The sequence below is a fragment of the Arctopsyche grandis genome, chromosome 6 (assembly GCF_051622035.1).
Source record: "Arctopsyche grandis isolate Sample6627 chromosome 6, ASM5162203v2, whole genome shotgun sequence".
In the NCBI taxonomy this organism is placed as follows: domain Eukaryota; kingdom Metazoa; phylum Arthropoda; class Insecta; order Trichoptera; family Hydropsychidae; genus Arctopsyche; species Arctopsyche grandis.
Window position 1 is genome coordinate 34,383,073 of NC_135360.1, and position 18,651 is coordinate 34,401,723.

The window sequence follows — 18,651 nt, forward strand, 5'->3', positions numbered from 1 at the left end:
TCATTATATAGGTATGAATAATTTTTAAAAATATCCAACTGTATGAGAATTTTTATATTTTCACGATATTTTTGAAACGTCGTCGATATCTACAGGTTTTTTTAATTTTATATGTCAAAATGATTGTAAATACATCATTATAAATAAAAACAACTATGTAAGAGGGGTTCCAAACCGTAACGTTTTAAGTGCTGAAAATCAATCATTTTTCTGGAGAAACTTAGAAGTGTTTAAATTAAGTTTTAGTAGTTGGTGGAAGTGATCGGTGGCGCCTAGCGACTGTCATTAGATGTCAACAACACGCCTCTTGTCGTCACCAGGTCGTCATTCTTGACCCTCTTCATTTCCGGTATGCCTTATCGTCATCCTAATCCACGTCAATTTATTTTTCTAACATCAACTTTAAACTGCACAAATTAGACGATCACATTCCGATGAATTCTATCGTCTCAATTAATTAGTTTGAGTATGTATATTTCTTTAAAAAAAATAACCGTAATATCAATCTTAATGTTTCTGTGATTAAGGTTAGCACTGGTCGTTTTTTTATTATTTTATTTGAAATAAAATGGCACACATACAGAATAAAAATATAATAAAAGTGAAATAGAAATAGTTTTAATAACGATAACTTGATAAAAAAATTACTTCACTCGATACGTTTGTGCAGTTGTAATGAGAGTGAAAAAATGATCATGTTATGTAGTTTCTAAATTAATTTCAGATAAGAGAAACTATTTGTATCCAAAAATGTGGATATCGCTGTGGAAGCAGTTTTGGGCAGCTTTACTTTGGTGGGGACGGCCAGTTCTCAAGGGTGTTCTCCGTCGCTTCACCGGTCTGTGTGAACTCCAAAGAATATGTTACGGAGAACCGCCGGGCGCGGCCAGGGCGATATCGGCCGAACGAAGTCTACGTCTGTCTAGAATGACGGCGATACACGCCATGATATCTCACCTCGACGACGTGGCGAGTCAGGGCCGGCTCAGAGTAGATACGCAGACCCAGATACTGTCGTGTGCGTCCGTTTTGATCATGCAAGTCAAGCGGATTAATCCTCGTGTACATCCCACGTTTTCGTCGAGTTTCGAACGGTGTGTGCAGCTCGTGTGGGGCTATCGCCAGTTGTGTAGTCAGGTAGAACAAATGCGTACCACGCATTACGACAGTGACAATCTGCATCATGAGGAAAAATTGTTGGACCTGTGGAGGCAGTTGATGCCGCAAGAACCGTTGGAAGCTAGGATCACCAAGCAGTGGCAAGATATTGGATTTCAGGTAAAACGTTCACCGATACCATCGAATCTGCGGTAGTCACATACAAATAAATCACTATTTAGTATTTTTAAATTTTATTTAATTTAATTGCAGGGCGACGATCCAAAGACAGATTTTCGAGGAATGGGACTACTCGGATTAGAGAACCTTTTATACTTCGCTAAAGAATTCCCCGGTGCTTCCGGTCATGTGCTCAGCCATTCTCATCATCCCAAATATGGATATACTTTTGCCGTAGTTGGCATAAATCTAACGTCCATGGCGTACAATCTATTGAAAGACGGGTCTGCCAAAACTCACATTTACAACGTCTCTAAGGGACTGCCGACGATCAGAAACTTTCACCAATTTTACTGTTATCTATTCTACGAATTCGACAGATTTTGGATAGAATCCAAGCCGCAGAACATGATGGAGTTTTCCATTATACATCAAAGGTTTGAAAAGAGTATTAGGAATTCACTTAAAAATAAATCGACCGTGTTTAGAATCAACATCAAGATTGATAATGTATAAATTATAAATCAATTTCACACGCTAAAATAGCAATGAGCTTGAACGGATTATACGTACATATGACGATGCAAATTGAGTCACACCGAGCACTTGATTAGCGATGGATCTTGCCACGTATTCCATCACAACTTTAAATTGACTGCCCTTTTAATCCCAAGCTATTTTGCGAATTACACACATGCGAAGAATCTCGAGGCATGTTTTCGTTAAAAACGCTAGTCTTTATTTTATTATTTGTCTCAACTAATATTCAATTTTTGGTAATGTCATCTCCACAATATATAGTGTAATAAGGAATATTTATATATACATATGTATGTATGTGGTTGTAAAATAAACAAATGAATGAATACAAAAAAATATTTATCAAAATGATAATTTTTGAGTTTGAATGTTATTTGCAAATACATATAAAGTATTAAGACGATGTAAAAAATAAATTTTCTTTGAAACGCAACAAATTGCTACGAAATGCTTTTTTGGACATATGTATGTACATACAATAAAATACTTGAAACTGTTCAATATGCAGTAGACAGATTTAATTTATCAATTTTCGCTGATAGTGAATAAAAAAAAAATATATATATAGCGTCAGTGTTCGTAAACAGGACCGAGAAATCGGTCTCTTGGATTCTTCGCATGTATCAGTTGAGCCGATAAATTGGCTTTAAAAGGTTTATAGCGTAATGAATATTTATTTTTTAAGGCTTTTGACAGTATTTAAAATATCTCAAATAACATGCTTTTCCAAAACATGGTTTGTATATACTCGTTTACATATATCAATCTAATTATTAAGCGTTTATTTTATGATTAATCATATCATTCCACCTACTTACGAGCGAGCGGTTGCATTTTCCAAAAGCATCTCGCTAACAATGATTAGCAAACGACTGAAAGTAATTCTGCTGTTAATCTTTTTTAACAATGTAAGTTTGTAAGCATTTCAGATTAAAAAAAATTCAGCAAGGAATGCAGCCTCCATTAGTAAATCGTTTATAAACAATAAATCATATACAATATACAATAAAAATAAAACAATTTGTAAAATTATTTTATTAAAATTAATAAATTACTGTACAGGTTTCAATGCTTATTATAAAAATGCCATATTGCACAAAATATAATATAAGAAAAAAAATATTGGAATGAAAACATTTAATAAAATTACAAATCAGAGCGAGGATCTTTTCAAATGCATTTTGCAAATTGTGATTTGAAAAGATTTCAGAGTATGGAAACTTTTTCCTCAATTACAAACTCATTTTGTAAGGAAGAAAAATACGTACATACAAATGTATATGTATGTATGAAATTATCACAAAAAATAGCGCTTGCGAACGCAAGACAGATGGAATTATTTAGTCTTTTTGCTTGGTTTTTTTGTCACTGGTTTTGGCGATGACGATTTTCCCGCTTTCACAACGGCTATTATTGAAGTAATTGCTACGAGACCAAAACCTACTACACCTATCTGCCATATCCACGGATGTTCGGTTAAAATCCCCAAACCGAATTCGATCACGTCTCGGATTAAGTATACACACCAAGCGACCAAATCATCACTGTAATAAAAATTTATCGTTAGTAAATTTATAGAAAACACTCATTTGAAATATTTATTTTATACACACAATGGCGATTTGGGAATCGGTACTTTTTCACTTTTGGCATTCCTATACCAGTCTTGCGAAAAAGAGATTAACGATTTGATGCCGTATTTTGGAAGATCATACCAGTACATTTTTCCTTTCCGGAATCTAAAACATATTGTCAAAAGTCAAACGTATTATACATTCATAATTATAATGTATGAGTGTAGGTGCATCCACCGCATAATAGATTTTACAATAGGAAAGTAGGATCTTTAGTGACTCCAAAGCGTCTCGCAGTCGCTGCAGCTGCACCCCCACGATCGGCTCTCGCTACTACGATTCCTCGTACACGGGTGGCCGCCCCTACAGCTTCCCAAACTGCGCCCAGTCTTTGGCACTCTAAGCACGATGAGCTATAACTGAAAGATGTCAAACACGACGTCGGAATCCATTAGGTTTGAAGTACGAGTTAAAGTTTAACAACAAATATTTATATTATATACTTGACTTACAACATAACGAACCAATCGCCGGTCGTCGCACCGGTGGCGGCTTGCGTTAAATGTTCAAAGTTATCGTCGGATAATTCTCTAGCTATAGGTTCTTTGTTATCATTGAACGTTTGCGTAATGTGTTCTTCGTCAACGGGACCTGAAACGGATCGTTTAATTAGTTAACACAATGCAATATACAATGTCGACATTTGACCCGATCAAGTTGTACCGTCATATAGCAGAGGTACTCCGTGTCTGAAGAATACGAGCGCCGGTTCCGCATTAGGACTGTAGAGTCGCATTAAATGCGACTGTTGTGCCATCACTACCCACGCTCCTAAAAAGTCAACCAGTTCATCTCTAGCTTCTATCAGGGTCTTCTCCATATTCAAACATGTCGGACAATCTGGTTTGGCTGTAACAGAGTATAATGTGATCAAAAATAAATAAAAACAATCAATTACGAAGTTATTATATGTAGTTGCATCGTATGAAAGTTGATTGTTCTGATACTGTGTAAAAAAATAAGAGAGATTGTTCAGTAAAGTTTTTCGGTGCCAATTTAGTATGCCGTCTACCCTAGCATGTGATCTACCTTTGAATTGCAGTCAACTATATATTTTTTTATTTGTATCGTAGCAACGACCTATTTATTATAATTTTTGTTTTATATAGGGCCAACCCTAACGTAACCTGACCCTTAAATAAGTTGGTGTTGGCCGCTAAGACATATTTTTTTAAAAGTTTTATTTCATCGCATACTAAGTAGTAGATATGTGAAGGTAGACCACATATTAAAGTGGCACCATATTTTCAGATATGTTGAATAGTACTATTTTTTTAAATATAAAGTGTACCTTGTCGATGTTTATAAGATAAATAAAAAAAAATAAAGTTAAGGAATGAAAATGAATGTGGAGTATGGGGTGTGGGGTGTGGGGTGTGGGGAATGAAGGAGGGTGAACTCACTGAAGAGGGCGACTACATACTTCTCTTGGCGAATGAGAGCCAAGAGATCGTCGTCGTTGACGGATTCGAGTTGAGCCGATCCGCGAGACGGGGTCTGCGCCGAGACGAGACTGAGGATGAACAGCAGCAGCAGCAGCAGCAGCGGCAGCGGCAGTGCGATCGTCGTCAGCTGCATGTTCGTGTCGTCGTGGAGAACGTCAACGTGACGTCACCGCGTCACTGTCAACTCGTCTCCACCGCTAGAGAGCTCCACCACAGCGACGACGAACACGCGGCAATCGCACACCAACACCAACTGGCACTTTTGGCCCTAACACCCCGGCCAGACCGATTGTTGCTTGGAAGTTGCAAAATCACCGATCGCACCTTATCGGGCCACACTCTGCAACATATCGGTCTTTCGGGTAATAAAGTCCGACGACGGTTGATATCGGTTGCAACGGTTGGGACTGGTTGCATATAAAGGTTGTGATTGAGAAATCTCGTCGAGAGATTTCTCGACAAATTTTGATTCTCGTTTCTCGAGAATACTTTATTGTGATATTTCGAGATTCTCATTTCCCGAGAATATTCGAGATTTATATATGTAAATATTATACATGTACACGTGCACACGTGCACACACATGTACACGTGCACACGTATGCACATGTACACGTGCACACGTGGACACGTGCACACGAAACATATTAGGTAAATTTTATTATTTAAGCAAAATATTAAATAGAAGCACCTTATATAGTGTGTATAATGCTCTTGCTGACTCGTTGATAAATTATGGCTTAAGTACTTACGGCCGAACGTTTAAAACTTATCTCGATCAAATTAAGGAACTACAATTGCTGAAATATTTGGTAGATAAAAAATCTAAAAATAATTGTAAGAAGGACTATGAAAATCTATATCTTCTTTGTAAAATACTACCGGTGCATAGCAAAGTAAATTACTCTATAGCTATTGAACAATATTAAGGTAATGACCACAAAACACTGGTTGTGCAAAATTATTTTACTCGACAGGAAGGCAAACCTTATCAGCCAAAACATAATAATTATTATGGACGAAGAATACGAAAATATGTAGTGCCTAAAATATTTAACAGGATACCATTATTAAAAGAAACCAAAAAACTAAGTAAATTAACCATCAAACAAAAATTAAAAAATATTATGTTAGATTTATATAATCGCTGGCGATTGGGCCCCCGCGACCAGCCGGGGCACCCACGATCACATAACAGATGTACTGGTGGTCGCTGTGCGAGTAGTCGTCCAAGACATTCCAGTTGTTAATTCTGCCCACAATGCCGTCGTCAACGAAGGTGACGTCAACGACGGAGCCGCCGGCTCCCCTGCGAAACGTAAGCTCATTGCCCACGTTTGCCGGAGTCAACTGGAGGCTAGCGGCCAACTCGCTGAGGAGGATTCCCCTTCGATCGAAGCATCAGAGTACCAGGTGCTAGTCCTGTTCCTCCACTGCTCCGACACAACAACAATGTCCGCCGCCATCTCGACCGACTTCTATAGCAGAAGATCCGGAGCGGCACGGCAGTGTCCCAAGTTAATCTGGAGGACTCTAGCTATTTTTTTGTAGGCTCGCCCGCTTTTTTTGGAGTAACGCCTGCCTAAATGCCTCACACCGTCCGCTTCCGAGGCGATGGGTAGCACTCCGACCCACCTTCGCGCAGAGAGCACAGTGCGGTGAGTTGCTGCACGCTGCCGCTCTGTGCCCCGTCTTGCCGCAGCAGTTGCAGAGCGAAGACCTAACTTCATCAATGCAGCCAGCAGCAATGTGTCCAAAGGCTCGACAGCGGTAGCACTGTTGCAGGTCTACTTTTTCTCTTACCCTGCACCTGAGGAGTCCGACTCGTACGCGACCCTCCTTGAGCAGCGCGTCGGTCTCGGTAATGCAGGGCAAGGTCATCGTGCAGGTAAGCGTACCTCCGGAGGCTAGGCGCAGCCTCTGAACTTGAGCTCTGAGCTTGAGCATAGGTCCCTGACAAAACACTGGCGGGTGGGGAGCGACCGTCGGACCTCCGCCGCCATTCCTGCAGCCTTCCGAATGACGTCCTATGCTTCATTCACGGCCTTGAGTATGGCCGCGTAAGAGAACGGAGTGGTAGTGACATCCGTGCCAGCGGCACCAGCAACCTTTACGTGTGGCCTGATGACAATCGCTTCCGTCCTCTCACGTGGCTTAATAATGGACTTGGGCTGTAACTTGGGCTTCGGCGGTGGGGGTACACTCTGTTTTTTCTTTTCTTCCAGTGGCAAAGGGCAGGAGCCCACTGTCTTCCTCTTTTTTTTTTTGGTTTTCGCCTTTTATTCTCTTTTCATCTTGCTTTTGTCTTCAGTAGATGTTTGGCAATAGGCGTCATATCCGTCTTTCTGCCAGTTTTCCAATTTTTTGAACTTAGCAGCGATAGATGCCAAAGCATCTTTTATTATATTATGGACATTGTTTTTTCCACTCATGAATTTTTGTAGGCTTTCAATATCCGCTCCAATCTCGCTTATTGGGTTTTGTATATGAATGCTTTTCTTCATTTTGATTCCCATCGATTAGCTAGGGGAAAAAAAAGTCCAACCGACCAGAGCCCCGCTTGGCCGGCTAAGCCTAAATACACTCAGTGGGTCGGCATGCCCCCTGAGGCCTCGTTAACGACCTGTTATTTAACGTCTTCAGGCCATGCATCCCTCAGCACAGTGGCGTAACTACCGCGCCCGCAGACCCCGCAATGCGGGGGGGCGCCGCTAGGCGGCGCGTCTTTTTCACTGATTTTTTAACTTTTTCTGTAAATTTTTTTGTGACAATTTTTTAAACACTACTTTATTTTTCAAACTATTCGCATCTCGTTTTATGTTATGTACATGTATCTGAGAATTCTCTCCTACTTTTGTACATACATATGTATATAGGTGTATATATATATTTTTTTGTGTTAATACAATTACACAAAATTAAATGAGGCGTGAAAACCAATAAAATTTTACAACTTTGTATTTATTTTCGAGAATAGCATTGAAATCTCCGACCAAAATTATTTCATTGCAGACCGTCATAAAAGTCAAAAGCATGTCGGTTTTATAATGGGTCGACCTTTTTTTTAACATAAGTTTAACGTCTTTCCATTAATAAATCATAGAACGCGACCAAAATATGTCAATTTTACAACTTTACTCATAAAATCATTGTGTTCGTTCAGACTTTTCTTCAGTTGATTTTGAACACGCTCTGGAATCGGATCGCGATTGATTATAATTAAAACTAGCTCCCGAAACGTGTTTGATCATTGTATATAAAAACTAACTCATTGCTCAGGGTAAAGTGACGTGAAGTGTACCATTGTGTTATCCCCGTAGTTGAGAAATCTTTCGCGATACATATATTTTTTTTAATATGAGTAGTTTTTAGAAAAAATTCAGTGGAGCAGAATCTCGAAAGCGAAAAAATACTCAAATCGCGAGTTCATCGAAATTGACTAAAATCCACAAATTTTTCAAAGCCTCTAGTGACATAGTGGAATTAAGTCCTCCAGCATTTTTATCAGAAAAACAACCTAGCTCTCCTTTGAGCAATACCGATGTAATCGAACCAGCAGTTACGGATAATACGGCGAACTTAACTGTTGCAGAAATTCAATCGACTGAGCCTAGCTCTTCTTCCTCAAACATTTCTGGTGAAGTGGTCGATTCATTTATAAGGTTCCTTCTTCAAGAAAAATCCGACTGACCGAGGACATTACACAAATGAGCTGACAGAAAATGACACTAATCTGAGGAAATTTATATTGAATCACGGTACTTGCCAACCTGATCTTGTATCTTTTCCTCGAGACCTCGTTGGAAAAAGATGCTTTTCTAAAAAATATTTTAAGTGGACCAACCAGTCTGGGATTGAAATACAAAGGACGTGGCTAGGTTACTCGGTAAAACTGAATAGAGCGTACTGTGAACCACGTTGGCTTTTTGCTGACAAAAAAAATAAATATTATAATTCCTCTTGGGTTGAAGACATACAAGACTGGAAAGGACTTTCAAAAAAAATTTCAATTCACGAAAAATCTCAAGTACACACTAAATCCTGTTGTACGTACGATTTGTGGAAAAATTCTGAGACAATTGATGAATATATCTCGTCAGAATTGAAAAGTCGTGTAAACTACTGGCGTCAAGTGATTCATCGTATTATTAATGTAATATTAACATTGGCCAAATGTAATTTGGCATTTCGAGGCCATCAAGAAAATATCGTGTCTTCTAAAAATCCTTCTTAACTTGTTCCCGGACAAATCAACTCTTCCGCGGTTTCCCAAAAGCTTCTTATTTTTTTGATGTGGTTGAACAAATTTATAAATTTTTCGCTGTCAGCATTAACAGGTGGGAAGTTTTTAAGGAAAATTCACCATCAGTTACTTTAAAAAGATTGAACCCTACTCGTTGGTCTTCAAGACTAGATTCCATCAATGCACTTCGATATTCATATACAGATGTTTTAAAATGTCTTACAGAAATAATTTTTAAAAAGTAAAAGAAAGGATGAACAATCAGAAGCAAAGGGACTAAAAAAGAAAATGGAAAGTTTCGAATTTATTCTCCTACTCGTGCTTTTTGATAACATTCTTCAGCCTCTCAACTTTGTATCAAAGCTCCTACAATCAAAAAACGTCGATGTTATCAGTGCTCAGTCGATGATCAAAAATGCATACGACAATCTCAATCGTTTTAGGAATACATATGAAGAATTTGTAACGATTTCATCAACGATTGCAACAAAATGGGGTTTGGAGCCAAAATTGACATCGAATCGTCAATCTTTTGTCAAAAAGTACTTCGATGAACTTAGTAATGATACACGATTCCAAGATTCACTGAAAAAGTTTGAAATAACAATTTTTAATGCGGCACTAGACGTAGCCTTGATGCAATTGAAGGTTCGTTTTACATCTTTTAACGATATTATTTCAAAGTTCGTCTTCCTACAAAGTAAAAATCTCATTCAATTATCAGATGACGACTTATATCGTGAAGCCAAATCTTTAGCCGACCAATATGTCAATGACTTTGACAAGTCACTACCTAACCAGGTGCTTGATTTTCGTTCGTGCTTAAGAGAAAAAATAGAGAAGATCGACAGTGTTCATAATTTGGCGAAGCTCTTCATTTGTGATTTTTACACTATAAATTCGTCATTTCCTGATATAGCCACCGCAATCATCTTGTTCCTCACGCTTCCGGTAACTGTAGCCACTGCTGAGCGCTCGTTCTCTAAGTTGAAACTTATTAAAAATTACTTAAGGTCAACTATGTCACAACATCGACTCAAAGGATTAGCGCTGATTAGTATTGAACATGAGAGAACAAATAAAATGAAAATTAACGAAATAATCGAAGTGTTTGCCAATGCGAAGTCCAGAAAAACAGATTTTTCTACGTAAAAAGGTATGTATTTTGAAAAATTATTTTGCCGAAAAGAAAATAATATGTGTATATGGGGCGGGGGGGGGGGGGGGCGGGCGCCATAAAATATTTTGCGGGGGGGCGCCTGGAATTCACGTTACGCCACTGCCTCAGCACGATTACATACATTTAGTCCGCCGACGCCTATCATACATCCCACACGGATACGCGCCTATCTAGCATCTCCCCCCCACTAGATGAAAAGGCGGACTGTAAGCCCCCTAGCCACGACAAGGCCCGAACGGTGTAGGAGGTAACCTAACCTCGCTAACCTCACTAAACCTAACCCAACCTAACCTAACCATCACCGATATCAAAGAATTCGAGATTGTAAGTTATACATAAAACTCGCTAACCTGTCGAAACCTAACCCAACCTAACCTAACCATCACCGAAATCAAAGAATTCGAGATTGTAAGATTTACACAAAACGCGCTTACCTCACTAAACCTAATCCAACCGAACCTAACCATCACCGAAATCAATGAATTCGAGATTGTAAGTTATACACAAAACTCGCTTACCTCAAGAAACCGAACCCAACCTAACCTAACCATCACCAAAATCAAAGAATTCGACATTGCAAAAATATACACAAAAAATGCTAACCTCATCAAACCTAACCCAACCTAACCTAACCAACAGCAAAATCAAAGAATTTCAGATTGCAAAAATATACACAAAACGTGCTAACCTCACAAAACCTAACCCAACCTAACCTAAACAACACCAAAATCAAAGAATTCCAGATTGTAAGATTTAGACAAAACTCGCTAACCTCACCAAACCTAACCCAGCCTAACCTAACCATCACCAAAATCAAAGAATTCGACATTGCAAAAATATACACAAAAAATGCTAACCTCATCAAACCTAACCCAACCTAATCTAACCAACACCAAAATCAAAGAATTTCAGATTGCAAAAATATACACAAAACGTGCTAACCTCACAAAACCTAACCCAACCTAACCTAAACAACACCAAAATCAAAGAATTCCAGATTGTAAGATTTAGACAAAACTCGCTAACCTCACCAAACCTAACCCAGCCTAACCTAACCATCACCAAAATCAAAGAATTCGACATTGCAAAAATATCCACAAAACGTGCTTACCTCACCAAACCAACCTAACCCAACCTTACAATCACCGAAATCAAAAAATTCGACAATGCAAAAATATCCACAAAACGTGGTAACCTCACCAAACCTCACCCAAAGTAACCTAACCATCATAGAAATCAAAGAATTCGACATTGCAAAAATATACACAAAACGTGCTAACCTCACCAAACCTAACCCAATCTAACGTAACCAACACCAAAATCAATGAATTCGACATTGCAAAAATATACAAAAAACGTGCTAATCTCACCAAACCTAACCCAACCTAACCTTACCATGACCGAAATCAAAGAATTCGACAATGCAAAAATATCCACAAAACGTGCTAACCTCACCAAACCTTACCCAAACTAACCTAACCATTATAGAAATCAAAAAATTAGACATTGCCAAAATATCCACAAAACGTGCTAACCTCACAAAACCCAACCCAACCTAACCTAACCATAACCGAAATCAATGAATTCGACATTGCAAAAATATACACAAAACGTGCTTACCTCACCAAACCTAACCCAACCTAACCTAACAATCACCGAAATCAAAGAATTTGAGATTGTAAGATTTACACAAAATTCGCTAACCTCAACAAAATTTACCCAAACTAGCCTAACTATTACCGAAATCAAGGAATTCAACATTGCAAAAATATACACAAAACTCGCTACCTCACCAAACCTAACCCAACCAAATTTAACCATCGCCGAAATCAAAGAATTCGAGATTGTAAAATTGACACTAAACTCGCTAACCTCACCAAACCAAACCCAACTTAGCCTAATTATCACCGAAATCATAGAATTCGACATTGCTAAAATATACACAAAACGTGCTTACCTCACCAAACCAAACGCAACCTAACCTAACCATCACCGAAATCATAGAATTCAACATTGCCAAAATATCCACAAAACGTGCTTACCTCACGAAACCTAACCCAACCATACTTAACCATCACCGAAATCAATGGATTCGACATTGCAAAAATATACACAAAACGTGCTAACCTCAAGAAACCAAACGCAACCTAACCTAACCATCACCGAAATCAATGAATTAGACTGCAAAAATATACACAAAACGAGCTTACCTCATCAAACCAAACGCAATCTAACCTCACCATCACCGAAATCATAGAATTCGACATTGCCAAAATATCCGCAAAACGTGCTAACCTCACGAAACCTAACCCGACCTAACCTAACCATAACCGAAATCAAAGAATCTGAGATTGTAAGATTAACACAAAACTCGTTAACCTCACCAAACATAATCGAACATAGACTAACTATTACCGAAATCAAAGAATTCGACATTGCAAAAATATACACAAAACTCGCTAGCATCACCAAACCTTACCCAAGATAACCTTACCATCACCGAAATCAAGGAATTCGACATTGCAAAAATTTACAAAAAACTCGCTAACCTCACCAAACTTAACCCAACCTAACCTAACCATCGCCGAAATCAAAGAATTTGAGATTGTTAAATTTACACAAAATTCGCTTACCTCAACAAACTAAACCCAACCTAGCCTCACTATTACCGTAATCAATGAATTCGATATTGCCAAAATATACACGAAACTCGCTAACCTCAAAAAACCTTAGCCAACCTAGCCTAACTATTACCGAAATCAAAGAAATCAACATTGCAAAAATATACAAAAAACTCGCTTACCTCACCAAACCTAACCCAACTAAACTCAACCATCACCGAAATCAAAGAATTCAAGATTGTAAGATTTACACAAAACTCGCTAACCTCACCAAACCTAGCCCAACCAAGCCTAACTATCACCGAAATCATAGAATTCGACATTGCAAAAATATACACAAAACTCGCTAACATCACCAAAACTAACCCAACTTAATTTAACCATCACCGAAATCAAAGAATTCAAGATTGTGAGATTTACACAAAATTCGCTAACCTCAACAAACCTAACCCAACCAAGCCTAACTATTACCTAAATCAAAGAATTCGACATTGCAAAAATATACAAAAAACTCGCTAACCTCACCAAACTCTACCCATCCTAACCTTACAATCACCGAAATAAAAGAATTCGAGATTCGAAGATTTACACAAAACTCGCTTACCTCACCAAACCCAATCCAAACTAGCCTAACTATCACCGAAATTAAAGAATTCGAGATTGTAAGATTAACACAAAACTCGTTAACCTCACCAAACCTAATCGAACCTAGCCTAACTATAACTGAAATCAATGAATTCAACATTGCAAAAATATACACAAAACTCGCTAGCATCACCAAACCTAACCCATGCTAACCTTACCATCACCGAAATCAAAGAATTCGACATTGCAAAAATATACAAAAAACTCGCGAACCTCACCAAACTGAACCCAACCTAACCTAACCATCGCCGAAATCAAAGAATTTGAGATTGTAAGATTTACACAAAGTTCGCTTACCTCAACAAACTTAACCCAACCTAGCCTAACTATTACCGTAATCAAAGAATTCGATAGTGCAAAAATATACACGAAACTCGCTTACCTCACCAAACCTAAACCAAACTAACCTAACCATAACCGAAATCAAAGAATTCGGCATTGCCAAAATATCCACAAAACGTGCTTACCTCACGAAACCTTACCCAACCTAACCTAACCATCACCAAAATCAATGAATTAGACATAGCAAAAATATACACAAAACGAGCTTACCTCACCAAACCAAACGCAATCTAACCTAACCATCACCCAAATCATAGAATTCGACATTGCCAAAATATCCACAAAACGTGCTAACCTCACGAAACCTAACCCGACCTAACCTAACCATCTACGAAATAAAGGAATCTGAGATTGTAAGATTAACACAAAACTCGTTAACCTCACCAAACCTAATCAAACCTAGCCTAACTTTTACCGAAATCAAAGAATTCGACATTGCAAAAATATACACAAAACTCGCTAGCATCACCAAACCTTACCCAAGCTAACCTTACCATCACCGAAATCAAAGAATTCGACATTGCAAAATATTACAAAAAACTCGCTAACCTCACCAAACTAAACCCAACCTAACCTAACCATCGCCGAAATCAAAGAATTTGAGATTGTTAAATTTACACAAAATTCGCTTACCTCAACAAACTAAACCCAACCTAGCCTCACTATTACCGTAATCAATGAATTCGATATTGCCAAAATATACACGAAACTCGCTAACCTCAAAAAACCTTAGCCAACCTAGCCTAACTATTACCGAAATCAAAGAAATCAACATTGCAAAAATATACAAAAAACTCGCTTACCTCACCAAACCTAACCCAACTAAACTCAACCATCACCGAAATCAAAGAATTCAAGATTGTAAGATTTACACAAAACTCGCTAACCTCACCAAACCTAGCCCAACCAAGCCTAACTATCACCGAAATCATAGAATTCGACATTGCAAAAATATACACAAAACTCGCTAACATCACCAAAACTAACCCAACTTAATTTAACCATCACCGAAATCAAAGAATTCAAGATTGTTAGATATACACAAAACGTGCTAACCTCAAGAAACCAAACGCAACCTAACCTAACCATCACCGAACTCAATGAATTAGACTGCAAAACTCTACCCATCCTAACCTTACAATCACCGAAATAAAAGAATTCGAGATTCGAAGATTTACACAAAACTCGCTTACCTCACCAAACCCAATCCAACCTAGCCTAACTATCACCGAAATTAAAGAATTCGAGATTGTAAGATTAACACAAAACTCGTTAACCTCACCAAACCTAATCGAACCTAGCCTAACTATAACTGAAATCAATGAATTCAACATTGCAAAAATATACACAAAATTCGCTAGCATCACCAAACCTAACCCAAGCTAACCTAACCATCACCGAAATCAAAGAATTCGACATTGCAAAAATATACAAAAAACTCGCGAACCTCACCAAACTGAACCCAACCTAACCTAACCATCGCCGAAATAAAAGAATTTGAGATTGTAAGATTTACACAAAGTTTGCTTACCTCAACAAACTTAACCCAACCTAGCCTAACTATTACCGTAATCAAAGAATTCGATAGTGCAAAAATATACACGAAACTCGCTTACCTCACCAAACCTAAACCAAACTAACCTAACCATAACCGAAATCAAAGAATTCGGCATTGCCAAAATATCCACAAAACGTGCTAACCTCACGAAACCTAACCCAAGCTTACTTAACCATCACCGAAATCAATGAATTCGACATTGCAAAAATATACAACAAACGTGCTAACCTCAACAAACCAAACGCAACCTAACCTAACCATCACTGAAATCATAGAAATCGACATTGCCAAAATATCCACAAAACGTGCTTACCTCACGAAACCTTACCCAACCTAACCTAACCATCACCAAAATCAATGAATTAGACATAGCAAAAATATACACAAAACGAGCTTACCTCACCAAACCAAACGCAATCTAACCTAACCATCACCCAAATCATAGAATTCGACATTGCCAAAATATCCACAAAACGTGCTAACCTCACGAAACCTAACCCGACCTAACCTAACCATCACCGAAATAAAGGAATCTGAGATTGTAAGATAAACACAAAACTCGTTAACCTCACCAAACCTAATCAAACCTAGCCTAACTTTTACCGAAATCAAAGAATTCGACATTGCAAAAATATACACAAAACTCGCTAGCATCACCAAACCTTACCCAAGCTAACCTTACCATCACCGAAATCAAAGAATTCGACATTGCAAAAGTTTACAAAAAACTCGCTAACCTCACCAAACTAAACCCAACCTAACCTAACCATCGCCGAAATCAAAGAATTTGAGATTGTTAAATTTACACAAAATTCGCTTACCTCAACAAACTAAACCCAACCTAGCCTCACTATTACCGTAATCAATGAATTCGATATTGCCAAAATATACACGAAACTCGCTAACCTCAAAAAACCTTAGCCAACCTAGCCTAACTATTACCAAAATCAAAGAATTCAACATTGCAAAAATATACAAATAACTCGCTAACCTCACCAAACTTAACCCAACCTAACCTAACCATCACCGAAATCAAAGAATTTGAGATTCTTAGATTTACACAAAAATCGCTTACCTCAACAAACGTAACCCAACCTTGCCTAACTATTACCGTAATCAAAGAATTCGATATTGCAAAAATATACACAAAACTCGCTTACCTCAAAAAACCTTAGCCAACCTAGCCTAACTATTACCGAAATCAAAGAATTCAACATTGCAAAAATATACAAAAAACTCGCTTACCTCACCAAACCTAACCCAACTAAACTCAACCATCACCGAAATCAAAGAATTAAAGATTGTAAGATTTACACAAAACTCGCTAACCTCACCATACCTAGCCCAACCTAGCCTGACTATCACCGAAACCATAGAATTCGACATTGCAAAAATATACACAAAACTCGCTAACATCACCAAAACTAACCCAACCTAATTTAACCATCACCGAAATCAAAGAATTCAAGATTGTAAGATTTACACAAAATTCGCTAACCTCAACAAACCTAACCCAACCAAGCCTAACTATTACCTAAATCAAAGAATTCGACATTCCAAAAATATACAAAAAACTCGCTAACCTCACCAAACTCTACCCATCCTAACCTTACAATCACCAAAATAAAAGAATTCGAGATTCGAAGATTTACACAAAACTCGCTTACCTCACCAAACCCAATCCAACCTAGCCTAACTATCACCGAAATTAAAGAATTCGAGATTGTAAGATTAACACAAAACTCGTTAACCTCACCAAACCTAATCGAACCTAGCCTAACTATAACTGAAATCAATGAATTCAAAATTGCAAAAATATACACAAAACTCGCTAGCATCACCAAACCTAACCCAAGCTAACCTAACCATCACCGAAATCAAAGAATTCGACATTGCAAAAATATACAAAATACTCGCGAACCTCACCAAACTGAACCCAACCTAACCTAACCATCGCCGAAATCAAAGAATTTGAGATTGTAAGATTTACACAAAATTCGCTAAACTCACCAAACCTAACCCAACCTAGCCTTACTATTACCAAAATCAAAAAATTCGACATTGCAAAAATATACAAAAAACTCGCTTACCTTATCAAACCTCACCCAACCTAATTTAACGATCACCGAAATCAAAGAATTCGAGATTATAAGATTAACACAAAACTCTTTAACCTTACCCAACCTAACCTTACCATCACCGAAATCAAAGAATTTGAGATTGTAAGATTTCTCCAAAACTTGCTTACCTCAACAAACCTAAACCAACCTAACTTAACCATCACCGAAATCAAAGAATTCGAAATTGTAAGATTTACACAAAACTCGCTAGTTTCAACAAACCTAACCCAACCTAGCCTTACTATCACCGAAATCATAGAATTAGACATTGCAAAAATATACACAAAACTCCCTTACCTTACCAAACCTAACCCAACCTAATTAAACCATCACCGAAACTAAAGAATTTGAGATTGTAAGAATTATACAAAATTAGGTTAAGTTGGGTTAGGTTTGGTGTGGCTAGCGAGTTTTTTTTACATTTCTGCAATGTCGAATTCTTTGATTTCGGTGTAAGTGGAGCTAGGTTGGGTAAGGTTTGGTGAGGAAAGCGAGTTTTGTGTATATTTTTGCAATGTCGAATTCTTTGATATCGGTGATAGTTAGGCTAGGTTGGGTTAGGTTTGGTGAGGTTAGCGAATTTTGTGTAAATCTTACAATCTCAAATTCTTTAATTTAGGTGATGGTTAGGTTAGGTTGGGTTAGGTTTGGTGTGGTATGCGAGTTTTTTTTCCATTTCTGCAATGTCGAATTCTTTGATATCGGTGATAGTTAGGCTAGGTTGGGTTAGGTTTGGTGAGGAAAGCGAGTTTTGTGTATATTTTTGCAATGTCGAATTCTTTGATTTCGGTGATAGTTAGGCTAGGTTGGGTAAGGTTGGGTGAGGAAAGCGAGTTTTGTGTATATTTCTGCAATGTCGAATTCATTGATTTCGGTGATAGTGAGGTTAGGTTGGGTTAGGTTTGCTGAGGTAAGCAAATTTTCTGTAAATCTAACAATATCAAATTCTTTAATTTCGGTAATGGTTAGGTTAGGTTGGGTTAGGTTTGGTGTGGTATACGAGTTTTTTTACATTTCTGAAATGTCGAATTCTTTGATTTCGGTA

At 37.9% G+C, this 18,651-nt stretch overlaps 2 protein-coding genes across 3 annotated transcripts; one reads left to right on the forward strand and one right to left on the reverse strand.

Moving 5' to 3' along the window:
* The first annotated feature begins 244 nt into the window (after nucleotides 1-244).
* On the forward strand, nucleotides 245-2,915 carry LOC143912766 (ELMO domain-containing protein 2). 2 transcript variants are annotated; one of them, XM_077432135.1, is made up of 3 exons: nucleotides 245-349; nucleotides 725-1,278; nucleotides 1,372-2,915. In XM_077432135.1, the coding sequence occupies exons 2-3, from the start codon at nucleotides 751-753 to the stop codon at nucleotides 1,792-1,794; spliced, it is 951 nt and encodes a 316-aa protein (XP_077288261.1). In that variant the 5' UTR covers nucleotides 245-349; nucleotides 725-750; the 3' UTR covers nucleotides 1,795-2,915. The 2 variants fall into 2 exon arrangements, with proteins under 2 accessions (XP_077288261.1, XP_077288262.1); XM_077432136.1 differs by lacking the exon at nucleotides 245-349 and having other exon boundaries at nucleotides 721-1,278; nucleotides 1,372-2,883.
* LOC143912765 (uncharacterized) lies at nucleotides 2,768-5,244 on the reverse strand. The gene is made up of 6 exons (XM_077432133.1): nucleotides 4,856-5,244; nucleotides 4,116-4,301; nucleotides 3,905-4,043; nucleotides 3,647-3,811; nucleotides 3,432-3,557; nucleotides 2,768-3,362 (listed from the first exon to the last, which is right to left on the reverse strand). Exons 1-6 carry the CDS (start codon nucleotides 5,028-5,030, stop codon nucleotides 3,155-3,157), a joined length of 999 nt encoding a protein of 332 aa, XP_077288259.1. The 5' UTR covers nucleotides 5,031-5,244; the 3' UTR covers nucleotides 2,768-3,154.
* Between the last annotated feature and the right edge of the window lie 13,407 nt (nucleotides 5,245-18,651).